A 17,393-nucleotide genomic window follows, 5' to 3' on the forward strand; every position below is an offset into this window, starting at 1 on the left:
GTGCAACGGGGTGGAGTTTGGCAAAACATTCGCTCGTTATCAGCGTATGCCGCCGAGGTGGCGGAGCAACGCCGGCAAGAACCATTCGATATATCGATCGTGCTCGTGCAACTTGCACCCGACGTAAGCAGGCTTGCGCCCGAGTCACGAATTTGCACGAAACGATTCCTTTTCGCGGAACCGGGTGGAGGCAATGGTTGGAGGAAACGCGAATCCTGGATAGGCAAGGCTGCAACGTTGCAACGTTGAAATCGTTAATGAACGTCTAATTATACCTAGCCAGAGGCGGAGTCAATTCTCTCTCTCTCTCTTTGTCTCTTTCTCTGTCTCTTTCTGGTATAAGAATGTACGGAATATAAGGGTGAATGCACGATCGCGAACGTTAGAGGGAGGAAAAAAGAGGGAGAAGCGATGATAGCGCGCGTGTCAAGCGAGAGCGGGGTTTGCGCGTGTAATTAAGATGTCCTCGGCAATTAGCTGCCTTTACGATCGACGTAAAAGCCGATCATTCAGCGCACGCACGAATCAGGTTCTTCTCTCGGGCGCAGGAAACGATCGCGTTGTTACGAGACCTGTGGAGCACGTCGCGTCGCCACCATCTCTGTCTTTAGGCACGTTTGATAGTAGATCGACCTCATTGCAACGATAAGCTCGCGGTCGAAGCTGGAACGCTAATACGATCGTGTTTTGCTCTCAACGAGATATTGTGCAAGGTGTTGCCGATTCTTTTCTTCTTTTTACCGACGTATCTGCGGTGTTTCGTACGAGGCACAGCTTAGATCTATGTAGATAGGGTGCTTGAACGTAGAAGATTGAGAAGGAAAAGAGCGAAGAGTCGTCTAACCAATCCGTTTCCGTGCGTTCTTTCAGCAAGGATGTCGAGCAGCGGCGTGACGAGCGGACCGGTGAGCCAGGTCTGTCGGCCACATTTCCACAGTTCCGTACTGCATCCGTGGCTATCGGGCAGCGGGGCGGACACCTCGAAGACGCCCTGGGGATTCCCGACGACGACAGGCTCGAGCGGCGGCGGCGCGGTCAGCGACGATAAACCGCAGAGCCCCCTGGGCTCGTCTCTGCCGCCAACCACCGGCAGCTTGTCGAGTCACGGCGGGGCCGGAGCTGGCCACCATCTGTTTTCCTTCCCGCCGACGCCGCCGAAGGACGCTACCCCCGACAGCATCACCGCCGGCACCACCTCCAGCACTACCAACAACAATAACAACAACAGCAGTAGCGCAAACAACAACAACAACAACAACACGAGCAATCCTCTGTCAGGGTTAGGTGGCGGAGCGAGCAGCGAGTATCAGGCGGCGGTGGCCCACGCGGCGGCGATGGGCGTGTTCATGCACCATCAGGACGCGCTGGGTGCAGGGGGCGCGAGCTCCTGCGACGTAAAACCGAGCGTGATGTTAGGCCACCATCACGGAGCACCATCGCCGCCGCATCAGCAACACAACGGGACGACGAACACAGGAAACGCTGGGAACGGGACGAACGGCGGAGCGACCGGTCAGGTGAAGCAACGAGAAGGTAATAACCAGTCGGGCAGCGTGTCCGGCAGCCAACAGGCGAGCACCACGCAACAGCAACAGCAGCAGCAGCAACAGCAACAACAGCAACAAGAGGCTGCGTATCAGGGGAACAACGTGGCGGCGGGCGGTGGTGGCGGTGGTGGCGGTGGTGCGAGTTCACCGTCGTGTAGGGACAGTTACGCGGCCGCTGCCGCCGCCGCCGCCGCAGCCGCGGCCGCGGCTGCCTCCAACACCCACCATGCCACCTCCGGATCCCAGTACGACCCGGCAACCAGCGCGTATAACATGTACCAGCACCTGCAGTATCCTAGTACCACCCACCACCATCACCATCACCATCATCACGGCGTCTCCTCGTCGTCTTCGTCTTCGTCCCACAACCCGCACAACGGGACCGCGGTTTCCGGTATTTTCGGGCATCACGCCGCCGCAGCCGGGGCCGGCAACGCGACCGGCGTGGCCGGCGTTAACGTCGACTCGAAGTTGTTGGTCGGTCACGCGCACGCCAACACGCCGAGCTCGCCTTCCGCGCAGCAGCAGCAGCAGCAAAAGCCCAGGAACAAGTCGAGGACGTCCGCCGGTAAGCGGCACGCCTACCACCTTTCCCTCTTACTTTCTCTTTTCTTTCGTTTTTATTTTCTTATCCTCTGGGTTCTTCTTGATTTTCGGAATTTCTTGGTTTTCAAAACGCAACGGCCTAGCTTCCGCAAGTTTCTAGCCACATTTCGGAACATCGAAACCGCGCTTACACACTACGACAGAGAACCGCGAACACCACATACCCAGACGTCCGTCTCATGGGTTATTTCTCATAGCCAATCGCAATTGCATCGCGTATCTTTGCGCGTTTAACCAGATTTACGATTCTCCGACGCGTTACTTCACCTAAGAACAGAAAAATCTACAGTCTAATCGCAAAAGTACACGATCGACCGACCGTTTAGGATCATCGATGTTCGGCATAAATTACTTGCTCTCAATGGATTTTGCTTTCTGGTAATACCATTCGTATCAGCCGCGTCTTGTAACGTAAAATGTTAAGCGAGGTAAAATTTCTTGGAATCGTGGCCATAAAAAAGTATCCGCACAGCATTGTATCGCAGCATTTACATAAGCATTTACGCGGAAGGTGTTTGTACACCGTCGTATTTATTACAACGTATTATTTATACATATCGTTGTACGTATTATTCACAATTAGTCAGCTATATCGAGGTATATGAAACTAAACTGCGCAACCTGACAAAATGCGCCTCGTCGTAAACCGCAAGCGTGCGTGCCAATACGCTTTGTAGCCACTGTAGGTAGCTGATACTAATGGCCGGCAGTGTGAGCACGCGTATTGGCCGAAAGTGCCAACGTATACAAGTAGAATAACATAGGAACGCGTGACAGTGAGCGATAGAGAACAGAGTATCTACCTCGATCGTCTTTCTTTCGGTTATCTTGGTAGCTGCGCGAGTACCAACGTACTTACGGAGACGAGGCCGTGCGAGTGCTGTCGTTTCTGGTCTTGGACTTTTTCCCTGTTGGACGTGGAACGTAGCAAGTTCCACGCAGTAGAATGGCCAGTTCGTGATCGGACGAGCCTCGTTCCCACCGAAACGACCGCACCCCATTTCACTTTTTCTTTCCTTTGGTTTCACCTTAACGCTTTTGGTTTCCTTAATTTTGCTTGCACGCACGAACCCCGGTGCACTCGACTATCCGCAAGCACTCGAAGCACCGGGATTCGCGCGGTTTTTCGCTTTCAGTTCCAGTATTCTTCGTTTGCTTTCACTTTTGTCACACCGGGTACTTTTTCGTTGGTTTTATTTATCGACTCGAGGTTCGCCTGCACGGCGTTCCTCGCGCCAATCGATATTCCTCGAGCACTCGTTCCTAGAATATAGCGAGGCACGAAGAACACCACTTCTTTCTCCAAGGAGAGAAACCTCGAGTCGTCTTTCTTTTTCTTTCTTTTTTCTTTTCTTTTTCAATTTCGTTCCGTTTTTTGATCCCCGAACGAGCTTTTGGTGGCGGTCGTCTTTCGCTTACGGTTCGTTGATACGAACGACCAACACGTCTCTATATATATATATATTTTTTCTCTTTGTTTTTTTTTATCGAAACGAGCTGAGTGTTGTCGGCGAGAGGGAGACACACCGACGCGTATTTTTGTATTTTTGCCTCACCGATGTGTTTTTTGAGTGGCACCCGCGAGACGTCGAGCGTGAACAGCACCACACCTGATTGATTTTTATGACGAACGTGGATGCACAGGGCGGGACACCGAGAACGGCAACGCCTAGACGTCTCCGATTCCAAACGTATGAGAATCTCGTTTATTTTTGTGAACAACGTCTATGCTACGGCAGACGGTGCACGGTAATGTCTCTCGATAATTGTCCGAAAATGGGCACACGCGCCGACTAATTATCGGATCGTGGAATTGACTGCGAAGCTACAGATGATGTGTGCCATTTTGCATGGAACGTGGAAAAGGACAGCGCGAGTGAAAAAGGAAGAGACCCGAGGATTGGCTTTGGAAAACGAAGCATATCGGCGGGACAATATTAACCGCGATGACGAAAGGTTTTCAGTTTTGTTATAAAACGTTGATCTCTTAGCAACGCGATATCGCTCGCAGCTAATTTGCATATTTAACGACGTTAATTTATTTTCCGTCGTCTGTTAAACGCGTGCGTGAACGCGATTTAAACTTCACCGTGTTTGGTCTCGTTTTAATCAGAAAAATCTCGCAAACTGGTTGCTCAAGGTTTAATTTAAAAAAAAAAGTCACAGGTAACAGAGTTTCGTTATTGCGTTAGTATTGTCACGCTGACGTTTAAATTCGGATCGGATTACGCTGGTCAGCGGACGAGATTCGCGCTGCGTCAAAGGAAACTCTTGGAAGAAGCTGGTCTAGCGATGCAGATGACGACCGGACATTTACCAAGTATGTACACCACGGTGGGCAATTATCGAGACGTTACCGTTGCTCTTATTTTTTTTCGAAGCGTCGGAGACGCTCGAGCGTCCGCTTGCAGGCGACTCGACTCGGCGCATTCCTTTCTCTGTGCCTTTCTCTCTGTATAGTTCTATTATATATATATATTTTTTATAAATACACACAGGTGTAAGACACACACGCGCGGGCGAATCAGCACACACGTACCTGTTTTTTTCTTTTTTTTCTATGTATCTCTCTATCTCGATGTGGTGTGGCTACATGCTACTCGTTTTTTGGTTTTGTCACTAGCAAAAATCTCCCTCTCGAAAAGAGTCTGCGGACCAACGTTTTTGCCGTGCTTTCTCGCACGATTTTTCTCTGCGCCACGTTGCAACGAAGCGTTCGACCGATCAACTCAACAGCCAATTCTTTGATTCGGAGAAACCGCCGCGTATACTCGAGCCGTTTGACGGGAAACTAAAGGGCGGCCACTCGGCACAGCTGGAAAGCGGCAGGAAAATCGGGCAAAACGGAAATCTGGGTTGTCGGTGGCGATCGAAGGGGAGGTAGAAAGGGGCGAAGGGGAACGGGAATGGGAATGAAACGGTTGAAAAATGCCGGATACGTTGATTGCGGTAATAATAGCCGGTCTGCGGCGAGGACGGCGCGGCGTGGTAAAAATCCTAATTCCGGGAACAATGGCCCGACTTCGCGGCGTGGAAGTCCGCTAATTAAATCGACTTACGACACACACAACGCACAGCGTGCCAGCCTCGATGACGGCGAAGTCAGACAAATCGTGGGTCTCGTACAAAGCTACGACCAAATGTATCTAAATGCTCTTTTAAATCGGTAGAATTCGTACCATATTAATTACAACTTGTACGGGGTGTTCTCTAATAAGCGAGCAATGTTTGAGTAATCGTTGCTCGTATCCACTTGGGTTCCTTCGATCTCGTTTACGAGATACAGCCAACTTCCTGTTCCATCGTTTCGTGTCTAATTTGTCTTCAGATATGCTGCAAACGATTTTCTCGCTTTGGAACGCGTGTCCGGAGACTCCTTCGATACAGCCGGATATTTCTTAAATTTGTCGAAATCCTCGTTCAATTTGTTCAATGTGTTCGAAGAACTTGAATAGGTGTGGATTATACAAGAGACTTCAAGTACGCCCACGAGGAAATATGCAATGCACGCGTGCATTGAGACGCAAGGAAGTAAATTTGAGTACGAAGGTAATCAGATACGAAATGATAGAACAGCAAACTCGTTACGCAAGTATATCTCGTAAACAAGATCAAACAGCGTCGATTGGTAGCCTTTTTTATCGTTTTTGAACGCTGTATCCGTTGCTGAAATATCGCTCGCCTGTTATGAAACACCCCGTATACGTTATAGTTGTATGATTTCGGTAATTGGAAAAAGAAAAAAAGAAAATCGAAAAATTCTTCGTTTTGACGAGTTGCTGTGGCGCAAAGGCTGTCTGCGAAGAGAACGGACAGCTTTAGCGCGAAAGAACCGCGTCACGCCGCGCCTATCGAGTCGAAAGTAAAAATTTAGCATTTCTAATTCGCGAGAGTTACGAGTCTCGAAATACACGCGACGCGTATAATTTTCATCTTCGTTAGAATGTTTCTTTCGGCTAATAGCCGTAGAGAGATTTCTCTGCCGCGGATGGTTTTATTAATTAATCGTTAACGAAGACGCGTGTTTTTGCCACAAGTGAAAATTGCAATTAACGAGCCAGCTCATATTCCGTTGCTTTTCTCCTCGCAGCGTTTCATGCTCTTTAATTCGAGCGTCGTTTTCGTAAAAAAAATCTTCGTAGGCCTGGCGATTCGAAAGTTTAGACGACAACGTCCGAAACGCCGAGCGTTTCATCGGCAACCGTTTTCGCGCAGCAATCGCTCGAAATCGGAATTGAGAAGAAGAAGAGGAAGAAGAAGAAGAAGAAGAAGAAGAAGAAGCAGCAACAGCAACAGCAAGAGTCGCCGGGCCAAATTCGTGACGGAACGCCGGTTTCCTCGTCCTGGATCATAATTCATCCGTTTATGGCAAAAGTGGCACGGCTTCCATCGGTCTCGTTCCCCCGGTCGAACTCGTCTTTTCGTCGAAACAATCCGCCTCTTTCTCGTAAACATCGTTTTCTCGGACGCGATACCGAGACGTTAACGATCAGCGATCGCAATTAAAACAATCTCGAGTCGTCTCTGAATGAACGTCTGGACTTGCGACACGATAAATCGCGTTAAAAGAGCAAAGATTACGATTAAATTAGAAATCGTCGTATGTGTCCTTTTTTCTTCTTTTTTTTTCTTTTTTTTTTTTCTTCTTCTAATATTTTCCTGCCCCCCTTCATTAATCGAAGAGTTTTCGAATCGCTCTTTGGCCACGTCGGTTGCGTAAGATTCGATACGAAAAACGCCTCGGCGCAGTCTACAGATCTTTTGCAGTCATGGCGAACGCTCGGTTCAATCTCGAGGAGGATGCAGCTCGAAGGACCACTTCGAGAGACGCGGATTTCACGGCTCGAGGAAAATTCTTGCCTTTTCACCGGATAACGTTCTCCCCTCCTTTCTCTTCTCTTCTCCCTTCGCTCGATTCCCAAAACTTTCAGGCTCGTTCCTCGTTAGACAAATAAAACACTCAAAGCAATAAAAAGTATGTTTGATCGATTTATGGCGAGTACACGGCGTATTAGGATTCTTATCAAAGTGTACGTATGAACGATCGGTTATTATTTAATTAGGAGCAACGACTATTACTTTTTCATGAAATCATGCCATAAATCTGTAATTGCTTTGAAAAAAACGTAGCAGTAACATGCTTTGATATTTATTATACGTAGGTACTGCCGTAATTAACTACGGTTAATTGCCGCTGTAATTAAGAAATTTTAAAAATCTGAAGACGAAGGATTTGTTAGGTAACAAATTAATTTTATACGTCCTGGGAATTGCACACGTCGGATTTATCATTGCACATTGATTTCCAGTAATCGGTTAAACCGGTTATAGTATTAGTATCATACGTAGTTACTATGATTATAAGCAATATAGTCATCGCCGTTTAATTTGTCTATAATTCTATAACTAGATATTTTACAACTATAACTGTCCTACTTGTTTCTTCTTCGCCACCCTATCTCTTCAGAAGTCTCTTCTTCTTCGTTTATTTTACTCATAGAACAGTCTGTGCATCTCTTCGCACATCTTCTCTGCTTAAACTATTTTGCTCGTAATAAGCGTGAAATACACAAAAGGTAGGAAGATCGCGTTAAATGGTAAAACCAAGTATTGCAATGCATTTCGGGTCGCGACGGACTCGGGTAGAATTAAACGGACGATAATTAATCATCGAAAAAGAATACGACGCCTGAAACTTTTGATCCTTCCCTTTCCGTGTGCTGTCTGGTGGGGGTTAGAACTAACGATACCAGGTCTGTTCATCCTTCGTCGTGCAATCCCATCTGAAACGTCGTCCCCGCTATTAACAAGCCGCTATCGGACGATCGTGTTCGATCCACGAGTCCTTCGAACGGCCACGGTCCTAAAGAGACTCTGCTTTTGCTCTGGTAATCGCTTGATATGGTATGTCTGCAACTGCATGCGACTTCCATCACCGATCTTCGTGACTTGGTGTTCGCGTCGGGCACGCTGACTCGTCGAAATCCTTCCACTTTCTTCTTAAACGATCTTCATCGACCTTCAAATTTTCCACTTGCTCGGTCGTTTCGAGAAGCCAGCGTGCTCGAGCTTTTTCCTAATACGCTCGATCGGACGATATTTCAGCGGAATTCTTCCAAACGTAATTCACGAACGTCGTATAAATCGTCAAGATACTTTTGCACGGTCGGAGCTTAGTCTTGAGCGTAGTTTCAGTGTGTTTTGAAATTAAGCGAAATGAAAGGTAGCGGAGGAAGAATCCCATTGCTGATCGTTCGATCGACGTCATCGGACGTAGCTTCTCTTTGATACGAGGCGCTCGAACAGCGAAGAATTAATCAATTTGTTGTTTTGACGGTGCGACACCGACAGAGGGCCGCGAGTGTGTGAATTGCGGCGCAACTTCCACGCCTCTGTGGAGACGAGACGGCACTGGCCACTACCTCTGCAACGCTTGCGGACTCTACTACAAGATGAACGGACAAAACCGACCTCTCATCAAGCCGAAACGACGCCTGGTAAGTACCTAAGCTGAATCATTTTGTTACACTGGCGTGCGCAAGTACTTGGACACCTGGCGCCATCGGAAAATTCGCTACATTTTCGACAAGCAATGATTCTTTCATTCTCTTGATTCTTTGCTTCTTACGTTAACCAGAATCAAACGAGTGGAAATTGAAAGAAGAAAGAGTTTCATATTCATCTGCGATAATAAAGTTTTCGAACGTGTTATTCTCGGGTCGCAACGCCTACGGTTGCAATGCAAGCGCATTTGATTTTCGTAGAATTTGTAGCGTCGTTCTTTTATCTGTACTAATTAATATTAACTAACGTTTTCATCAATATGTACCAAGCGTACATGGCCGTTGTTCAAAGTACGTTTTATTTATCTGCGATAATTCGTGAGTGTCGAAATGCTTATGCATGCCGGTGTATTTTTACCGGGAAGGATCGAAAACGCACACAGCCTTCGTGCCATTTGCATTGTAAAGTCGTGGAAAGGAAACTTTACGTAACGGCGAGGCGCCGTCGAAAAATGTTAGTTGGAACGTCGGACCTTGTCTAAGTGGTTTGACCTGTGCGCGTATCGGAAATCCGAGATTACGGCGCCGCTTGCAAAAGTGTCAGTGCAAAAGTTTTCGTTCGGTGTAAACCGGAGGGAACCGACGAATCGTCTAGGAGCTGGTGCACCTGTCTGCCTCGTAAAAGCGTGTCCTTGATCGTTTCCTCGGTGCGCATCGAGCTGCACATTACACTTAATTAATACACGGCAGTTGTGTGTTTCTCGCGATATGCAGATGCAGTCATCAGAATGCAAGATAAAACAAGGCCAAGCTAATTTCCTATATACGCGGCTATTAACACACCACGTTCCCGTCCGCGTATTCCTCGTCGATTCCAGCGTTACGAACTGTCCGAAAATCGCGCACAGACGCTGGATTTTCTACCAAATGAAGATGGTGTCTCGGAGGAGCAGGTCTGTTTTGGAAAAACGATTGTTAGCCCGTTGAGCGTGATAAAACGGGCGAAGCGATTTAAACGCGGATTGTCCGTTTTCCGACGATTCGTAGTTTGCCTCTGACAAATATCTTTCGACAAAGAAAACTGCTGACTTTGAAAGTGCGCTGTAGCAAATAGTAGCAGGAAGATATATGCAGGTTGGCCGTGAGATACGATCAATCTGGTTCGATCAAATGCCATGAATATCCATTAGAGCGCAGCGGCAAAAAATTCTAATTTATCGTTTCCCAGTTTTGCACCTTTCTCGAATGAATTATTTGTTGCTTGCAACGAGTTTGACAAAACCGACCGGCAGCAAATATACCACCGTGCGACGCGTTAGAAATGGAAATTTCGGATCACCAGGTATCGGTAGGGGCGAATCGATAACGCGAAGGGTAACCGGGGCTTTCGTGCGATCGGCCCGTACGACTCCTGCGAATTCCATCTATTTTCGTCGAGCAGACGCTCTGGCACTTACGCAGACGGAATGGCGAAACTCGATATCTTCCCTCCTTTCTACGTCACATTCATAAATTCGCGTGTTTCTACGGAATAGTTGGCTTTCGGAAAAACGTTTGGCCGACGAAATCGCCGAAGAATCGTCGATTCGAAGTGAAAGTGCAGGCTTTCGGCCAGTGGATCGAGGCGAGTCGCGTTCGCGAGAGAAGAGTCTGCATTCCGCGGATGCAAAAGCGCATAGCACGGTGACGTTTCACTATCCCTCTCGCGCGCTTTCTCCCGTGCGCGATAGAGCAAAGCTGATGGATTCAAGCTTTTTCTCGCCGCCACCTGCTCCTCTAATTACGCCGCTCACGCACGCACTAGATTTATTAATCGTCGCGTTTTTGCCATCATTTGTCGGCCGGCTGCCTCGGCCTATCGACTCGCCAAGCGCCATCTCTAGCTTTTGTTCGGGTTCAACAAATCGAAGCGGTTTCCAACGTGTCGTATTTTTTGTCCAGCGAGATGCCATTGGTTTTCGAAATAGGTGCATGTTTTAGCGATAGGAAACTCTAGCAGAGAAACGGGGAAAGTGGAAAATACATGCGCTCGCGATCGTTGCTCATCCCCAGGCTGCACGCGTGAACAAAGATCGCATCGCTGTTACACCTTTCTGCTCGTTTTGTTTATCGTTTCATCGGTTTCCACGTGCAAGTTAGACATCAAGACCAGAAGATTTATTTCTTCGTTGATATTAACGATTCACAGTGTCTTAGTAAAAAACTGTAGCTAAAGAGACGCGTGTAATACGAAGTACGTAAATACGCGACTCTCGTTTCCAACACCAAACGGAGCTGATCGCTTCCAAAGTGCGCGCGAATGCCAGAAAATTCCAAGCGCGATACCATGGAACAGAGTCCTGAAACATTCGCCCCTGATATAGTAGTTTTTCCCGGAAACAGCGCGAGGGTCTAACGATCGCCGCGTAGTCAGCTCAAATATTATGACAGCGCGACGAGCCGAGCCCGCCCACCTATCACTCACACAGCAAGGACGTACTCGCGTAGATCGGTAGGCGCGAGCCGAACCTATAAAATATGTATCGGTTTAAACCGGTAGGCGTCGCCTGATAGCCGGCACGCGTGTCACATTTTCGGCCCGACGCTATAATTTTCTTGCCGTGGCCATTTCCTCAGGCAGCAGCAGGCTTTCTTCGCGCTGTGTGTTTTAATAATCGACCACCGGTCTCCACCAAACTTTGCCCTCCATATTACGCGAAAGCACCGGTCACGAATAAATCATTCAATAGCCTCGTGTTTTTTGGTAATTGCTACGAGCCTTGTTCCTTCGCTTGCCTCTTCCCCCGAGCTTCTGTCATTTCCAGCTTCGACTCCTTCGACTTGCGATCGAACTCTGATAGACCGTCGAGAACGATTAATTTTTGCTTAGAAATATGTACAAGGCGAACGTCGGGCGATAACATTAGCGTAATATTTGCATTCCTTAGAGGTTTATCCCCAGTGCAATATTCCCCTAACGCTTTTATTTATCGTATAAATCCGCACTGTCACCAGGTGGAATTCTAGTATCTTCTGGACTAATCTCATGTAACAATTCGCGAGGCAATAGATTGGTTAATGCGAGAGGATCCAATGGATAATTATCCCTGCTGCTATGCTCATTCTACAAAACAGACTGAATCATTCATTTCCGTGTATCATTCGGACGTACCTAAATATATTGTGGATAGCTCTACAAGTGATAGGATTTTCTATAACTTTTATAATATTTCTTCTTCTATTGAATTAAAAGGAAATTTTCTATATATAATGGCTTCCTAACTATGGTTCAATCTATTGTTTCTGTACAGTATTGAAACAAATTGTTTAAGTTGATAGGTTTTAAGCACGTTCGTACCCGGTGCGCGTATATCGTTGGTAGGTTTTAGCGCAACGTGTTATATTATAAAGGTAAATCGTGAAGCGGACAGGATGCGGTAAGCGGAAAACGTGAGTTATAATTGGAAGGGAAATTTCGAAATACGATACCGTGGAAGGAAAAGATGGGAATCGTCAGTTACATCGAAACTGAAGGCTGCGCTGTGAAACACGGATTAAAAATGGAAATACGACGAGCTGTGTATTAAGAGGGAAGAGGCGTGTGCGCTATGGGAGGAAGAGCAAGAATCGACCAATGTGTAGTACAAGGTTGAAAATAAGCAAGGGGAATACAGTTACGGAATTACAAAGTATGGAATTAATCAGTAGCTTTGTAACACGGCGTATAACTTTGTAAATAACGTCGATCGATTAGCATCTTCCACTTCGAATCTCTCAATACGCGGTTCATTCGCACCGGCCATGGCGTCGCGTCACCATCCTGTAGCTCTTTGACGGTCCCATGAAATTTATAGTTTCGATACAAAAAAACCCGTATGTTTCCTACGTTGCATTATACTCTTGTTGGTGATAATCAACGTGAAGAAGAAAGCAGAAAGTGTGAGCGGAATGTACAAGTTGGTCGTAACAAGGCGGCGTGGAGGAGGGACGGGGGTCGGTCGACCCCCTCGCGAGACCTCGTGGAAAAAGGCCCCGAAAAATAGGAGGAGCCACCCGGGCCATATGCTTTTCGCACAATATGTCGCGTTTTTACGGGGCCGAGCCATGGGAGCGAATCCGGTCGCAGATGTGACGAGAGAGGAGAGAAAGAGGGCCGCCGATACGATCAGCGAAACAAAGGGCGGCCACCACCAGGTATTCACCCCCTTCTTCCCCGTACTCTGTCTCTGCGCCGAAATAATAAAGTCGTGGCACATATCGGGCCACGTGAAAACGCATTGTGCCGACGTGTCTCTTCCACGGAAATTCCAGCCGAGCGTTATTATGAACGGGTACGGTCTAACGTGCTCGAAAGCCCCGATGGGCCAGATAGCAAGGGTTGAAACCCTCTCTTCGTCGCTCGGCGCGTCGTCCCGCTCAACCGACCGCCGCCATCTTTGATTCGTTGCGCAGATAGCCTGGAACAGCTGGCAAGTTTTCGCCGCTGCTTTTTTTTTCCTCTCTTCCTTTCTGTCCGCGCCGCGTTCTACCTTCTCTTTTTTCTTTTTTGCCGGTTCCTTGCCCGGCTGGATGTCTCTGTTTTATCGGGCCGCAACAGGGGCGAGAACCACCCCTGCTGTCATTGCTTACGGTTACCTTCGCAGCGGACGTGCCTTTCGTTATAAAACTATCGCGAGTTTGCCCTCCAGGGTATTTAACTTTATTTGTTACGATGGAGCTCGATTTGTTCGGCCAGATTTCGCTTAACGCGCGACTAACTCAATTTTTGCAAGCTATTAGGTCGTCCGATAAGTTTCTTTCGTTTTATAAAATAATAGACGCTCAATGTTTTTTTTTTTTTATATCAGTTTATTGAATTATGAATAGAAATATGACGAGATGGATCGCACCTGATTCAATAAAATAATATAAAACAGAAACTGTCGTTCGACGAGAAACTGTCGTGTGGACGAGAAATGATACAAAACTTGGCGAGTTTCTATTACGAGAACTCCGGTTGTATGGGAGAAAAGCTCAGGTAAATAGAGTTTTATCGCAGTGGACACTGCGTCGAGACTATTCGCCAGTATCCGAACCGATGACTCTGTCGAGTCACTGTCGACGCAGCTTACGAGGAACACTGTGGAGAGCAGCTCGTGATAGTTTCAAGCTGCAGCTCCAGCCACGAGCTAAGTTCAGCTAAATTCGAGAACGTTCGCTTCGACGCATCTGTACGGAACTGCGTGCACCGGAAGCACCAGACAATCACGACTAATCCCACTCTTTCCGTACGATATTTTCTCTGTGAAATCTCAGTGACGATTCAAATTTCATCAATTAAAATTCGTCATTTAAAATTCACCAAGACTCCGAAGCAGAACTGTAAGAGCGAACGGAACTCATATCGAATGAGCGAATCTATGGAGCAGATTTAGTAAGTTCGTGGACGTGTTTGCGAGGAGAAATATGGTCGCAGGAGGTAAATAATTTGAATTGTGAACGTTGTACGCAAAATTCCAACACGTCGCACAACGTCATCCCTGGCTGACGCTAAACGTCTCTTTCGTTTCACGCGCAAACGTATTTTCTACGTTTACGTTTGACAGAAAATTATGTCACACGTGTCTGATCGTTAACTATATCTATTTTATTATACCGCGGCTCATAAACGCGTGGCAGGAAATATTTTCAAGCCCAACTTTGCTCGGTGTAACTCGCCGCTGAACCTCCGGCTTGGGCTGCGCTGAAATGCACGCGGAACTGGACGCGCGTTGCGTTGAACGAGAGAAGAGGAGTCGCGAGGGCGAAGATACTCGGCGGAAGATTTTCCAACGAGCGAATCCTCGAGAACGTCGTGCAGCCACGAGCAGAGAGGCAGAGGGCATGTGGGGCAAGCGGAGGGGCCAGGCTTCTGCGAGGAATCGCTCGTTAACGGCTGTCCTACACGCTCTCCCTTTTCTTCCCTCTCGTCCTGGCGATGGTTATCGCGCGCGCCATGCCACGCCGCGCCGTGCAACGCCGAGTTACGGTCCTCCGGGCGTTCCTGGACATTCCGGTGGCAACAGAAGCGCCAGCGTCGCTCGCGGCACCCGTTAATCCGGCCGCAGGAATTTTTTCCCCGAACTCGCCGTCGTCTCGCGTGCCCTTTGACATTTTTTTCGCCGAGTCCGTGGTATCTCCAAGGTGAAGGGGAAATTCGAGAAGAAAATTCGTTTCCTCTGGCTCGGCAACGAGCATAGCGCCTTTCCTATGGCTCGCAAACACGCACGGCACAGACAGACTACAGTACCCGACGTCGAGGTACCGGAAAGCACGCGGAGAAACAGGAAGTGAAAGTTTGATGGGAAACGCGAGATGCGAAAATCGGGAAGAAGCAAATACTGGGAAACCTGGTTGTTGGTGGGAGGAGCTGGACGGAGTTGGCGAAATATCGGAGATGGGATCGTTGAAACGTTTAAGAAGATGTAGAAACAGCTAGGAATCTGGAAGATCGTGCAGCCACGAGAAAAGTCGACGTGAGAATAAAATATCGAGACGCGATACATCGGAGGATGTAGCGAACTGATGGAGATGCGATTGATTGCTACGCTTAAAGAAAGCAATGAGAAAATAAGCCACGTAATGCTAGTTTATCGAGCGAGGAACTGAGCGAGTGTGAGAGGAGTAGATGAACAAGCGTGAGCATGTGTTGCGCCATAGTTATCGCCAACCTAGTCCTGTTTCTCTCTCGCGAGGTTCGAATCGAACGAACATCCGACAAACGTTCAATCTTTCTCCACGCCTCGTGATCGTCTCTCACAGCCACACCGCAATCTTGCGCGCTCTGCTGCAGAGATTTTCGAGTATCGAGTTGCGAGAGACGGCCACGTGTCGCGAGCATGAATCGGCCAGCGACTCTTCCGAGAAAAGAATCTGCTCCGCTTGGCGCGGAATCTCGAACGACCGACGAAGAAAACGTCGTTCGCAGTCGCACAATGCGACTAGGTGTCGTCGTTATCCGAGACAAGCATCTACATCGCCATTGTTGGGATTCGCGCGTACAGTTGAATTCGTGAAAGCGTCGTCGCTCGATTTTCCTGCTGGTCGAAAGTAAAGCGAGTTTTCGCCGCTTTGCGAGAACCATCACGCGTTGATTATTATACGGAAGTGGACGTGCCAATGGAAGAAGCAGTTGCTGGATGCTCGTCGTGGAAGCTTCGAAGCTTGGAAAGAGAAGGAATAAACCCGAGGAGGGAGAGGAGGCGGAGATAAAGAGGAAAAAAAGGCGATTTCCCTGGCAGGCGGATTTCGTGAGATCGGCACGGTGGTTTATGAGCAGCACACGCAGCCATGGTCGGGGGCAGAAACGTCGACTGAATTATGTACCAGATGCAAATGTCGTCGTATTGTCCGGTGCCGGCGGCGTGCTCCATCCATCTTTCAGCTTCCTTGAAAATTCCGCTCATGAGAGACGAGATTTGCATCCGTTCACACTTTGAATACGTCGCTGTCCACCACAGGAGATCCAACCACGCTCCACTGCTCTCTTTCTTTTTTTTTTCCTCGAACGAGAAGGCAAAAAAAGAAGAAGAAGAAGAAGATCGTGTCGCGATTCGAGATCTTCCTGTCGATTTCTTCGCGCCTTTATTTCTTCGTTGCTTCTCTGCGAAGTAGAAGTTACTATTTGGTGGAAGGAACAGGTTCCTTCTTCCATGCTCTTCGAATCCTGAAATTCTTATCGGCCGCTGGAATCGCGAATTAGATCGACGATCCTCTTGCCGAGAGAAGTTGCGAACGTTTTTGTCGTCTGAGATTTCAAGGAAACAGCCAAATCGGACGAAATTTCAGTCATAAAGCCGCGCGTCATTCCTTGTCGTCGCGACGTTGACGTAGTTTTCAGGCGCGGACCAGGTCGATCGTCCAATAAGTTGGTCGCGCGTCTCGTTTCGCCGCACGACAAGCGCCGCGATTTATTTCGCGAATTTATGCCTGGCCAGAATTGCTTACGTCTCTCGACTGCACCAGTCGGAAGCAATTTACAAGTTAATAGGTTACGCGGTCTTCGACCCTGCATTTATTCCGTGCGATCGCCTAATTGGCTGGACTACCTCTTTCGTCGCCTAAAGGCGTTCAGCTTCTCGTCCAGCTTCACGCTCCGCTGTCGAATTTTCCAATCCAGAAACGGGAATCCCTTTCGTTCGCTGGAAAATCCAGCTTTCTTCCCTTTGGTGCTTCTTTTCGTCAAAGAGGCAGCTACACGCTACCGTTTAAACATCGAAGCAAAGAGAAAACGCTAGCACATTTGTCGCAACATTTGCGTTTATTGAAAGAGCCAATGAAATCTGAGCGAAGTAACGTGAAAGGATAGAAAGAAGATTTGTAATATTGACGAATTGTGATATTGGGTTGGTTTTGCCATTAGGTGGTAATGACAAAACCCTCAATCACTAAGTTGCCAACCCAGTAGATGAGAAGCTAAATTGCAACAGAGAATACGCACACGTGTACACATCACGTTATACGATACAAACGATAGGTGAAATATGTTTCCGATGCTGTGGATGCGAAATAAGGAAGAAGGAAAGACATTGGATTGGTAGGTAGATATTAACACTAGAACTACCGATAGTTAACACGAAGCTCTTTCTACCAAAACCAATGAAAATGACTGGTCGTTAAAAAATACCTAATAATAGAATATTTCTAAATTTATTGATTTCTTACTTTCTTACAGAAGCAATTGTTATGTAGTACATTTTTCGTATTATTTGTAGCACACGAGTCACAGGACAATTCAAAT

The 17,393-nt window shown here is 47.8% G+C and overlaps 1 protein-coding gene across 4 annotated transcripts in view; it reads left to right on the forward strand.

The window, feature by feature from the left end:
- Nucleotides 1-17,393, forward strand: part of LOC139995038 (uncharacterized) — a 90,503-nt gene that overhangs the window by 23,460 nt on the left and 49,650 nt on the right. For 3 of the 4 annotated variants that reach the window (XM_072018157.1, XM_072018160.1, XM_072018158.1), the window contains exons 3-4: nt 871-2,115; nt 8,505-8,647. In XM_072018157.1, coding sequence (XP_071874258.1) covers nt 871-2,115; nt 8,505-8,647 — 1,388 coding nt within the window. Of the gene's footprint in view, nt 1-870; nt 2,116-8,504; nt 8,651-17,393 lie in introns of all 4 variants that reach the window. The other variant, XM_072018159.1, reaches the window with a different exon arrangement.

Source organism: Bombus fervidus, chromosome 15, assembly GCF_041682495.2.
Source record: "Bombus fervidus isolate BK054 chromosome 15, iyBomFerv1, whole genome shotgun sequence".
NCBI lineage: Eukaryota > Metazoa > Arthropoda > Insecta > Hymenoptera > Apidae > Bombus > Bombus fervidus.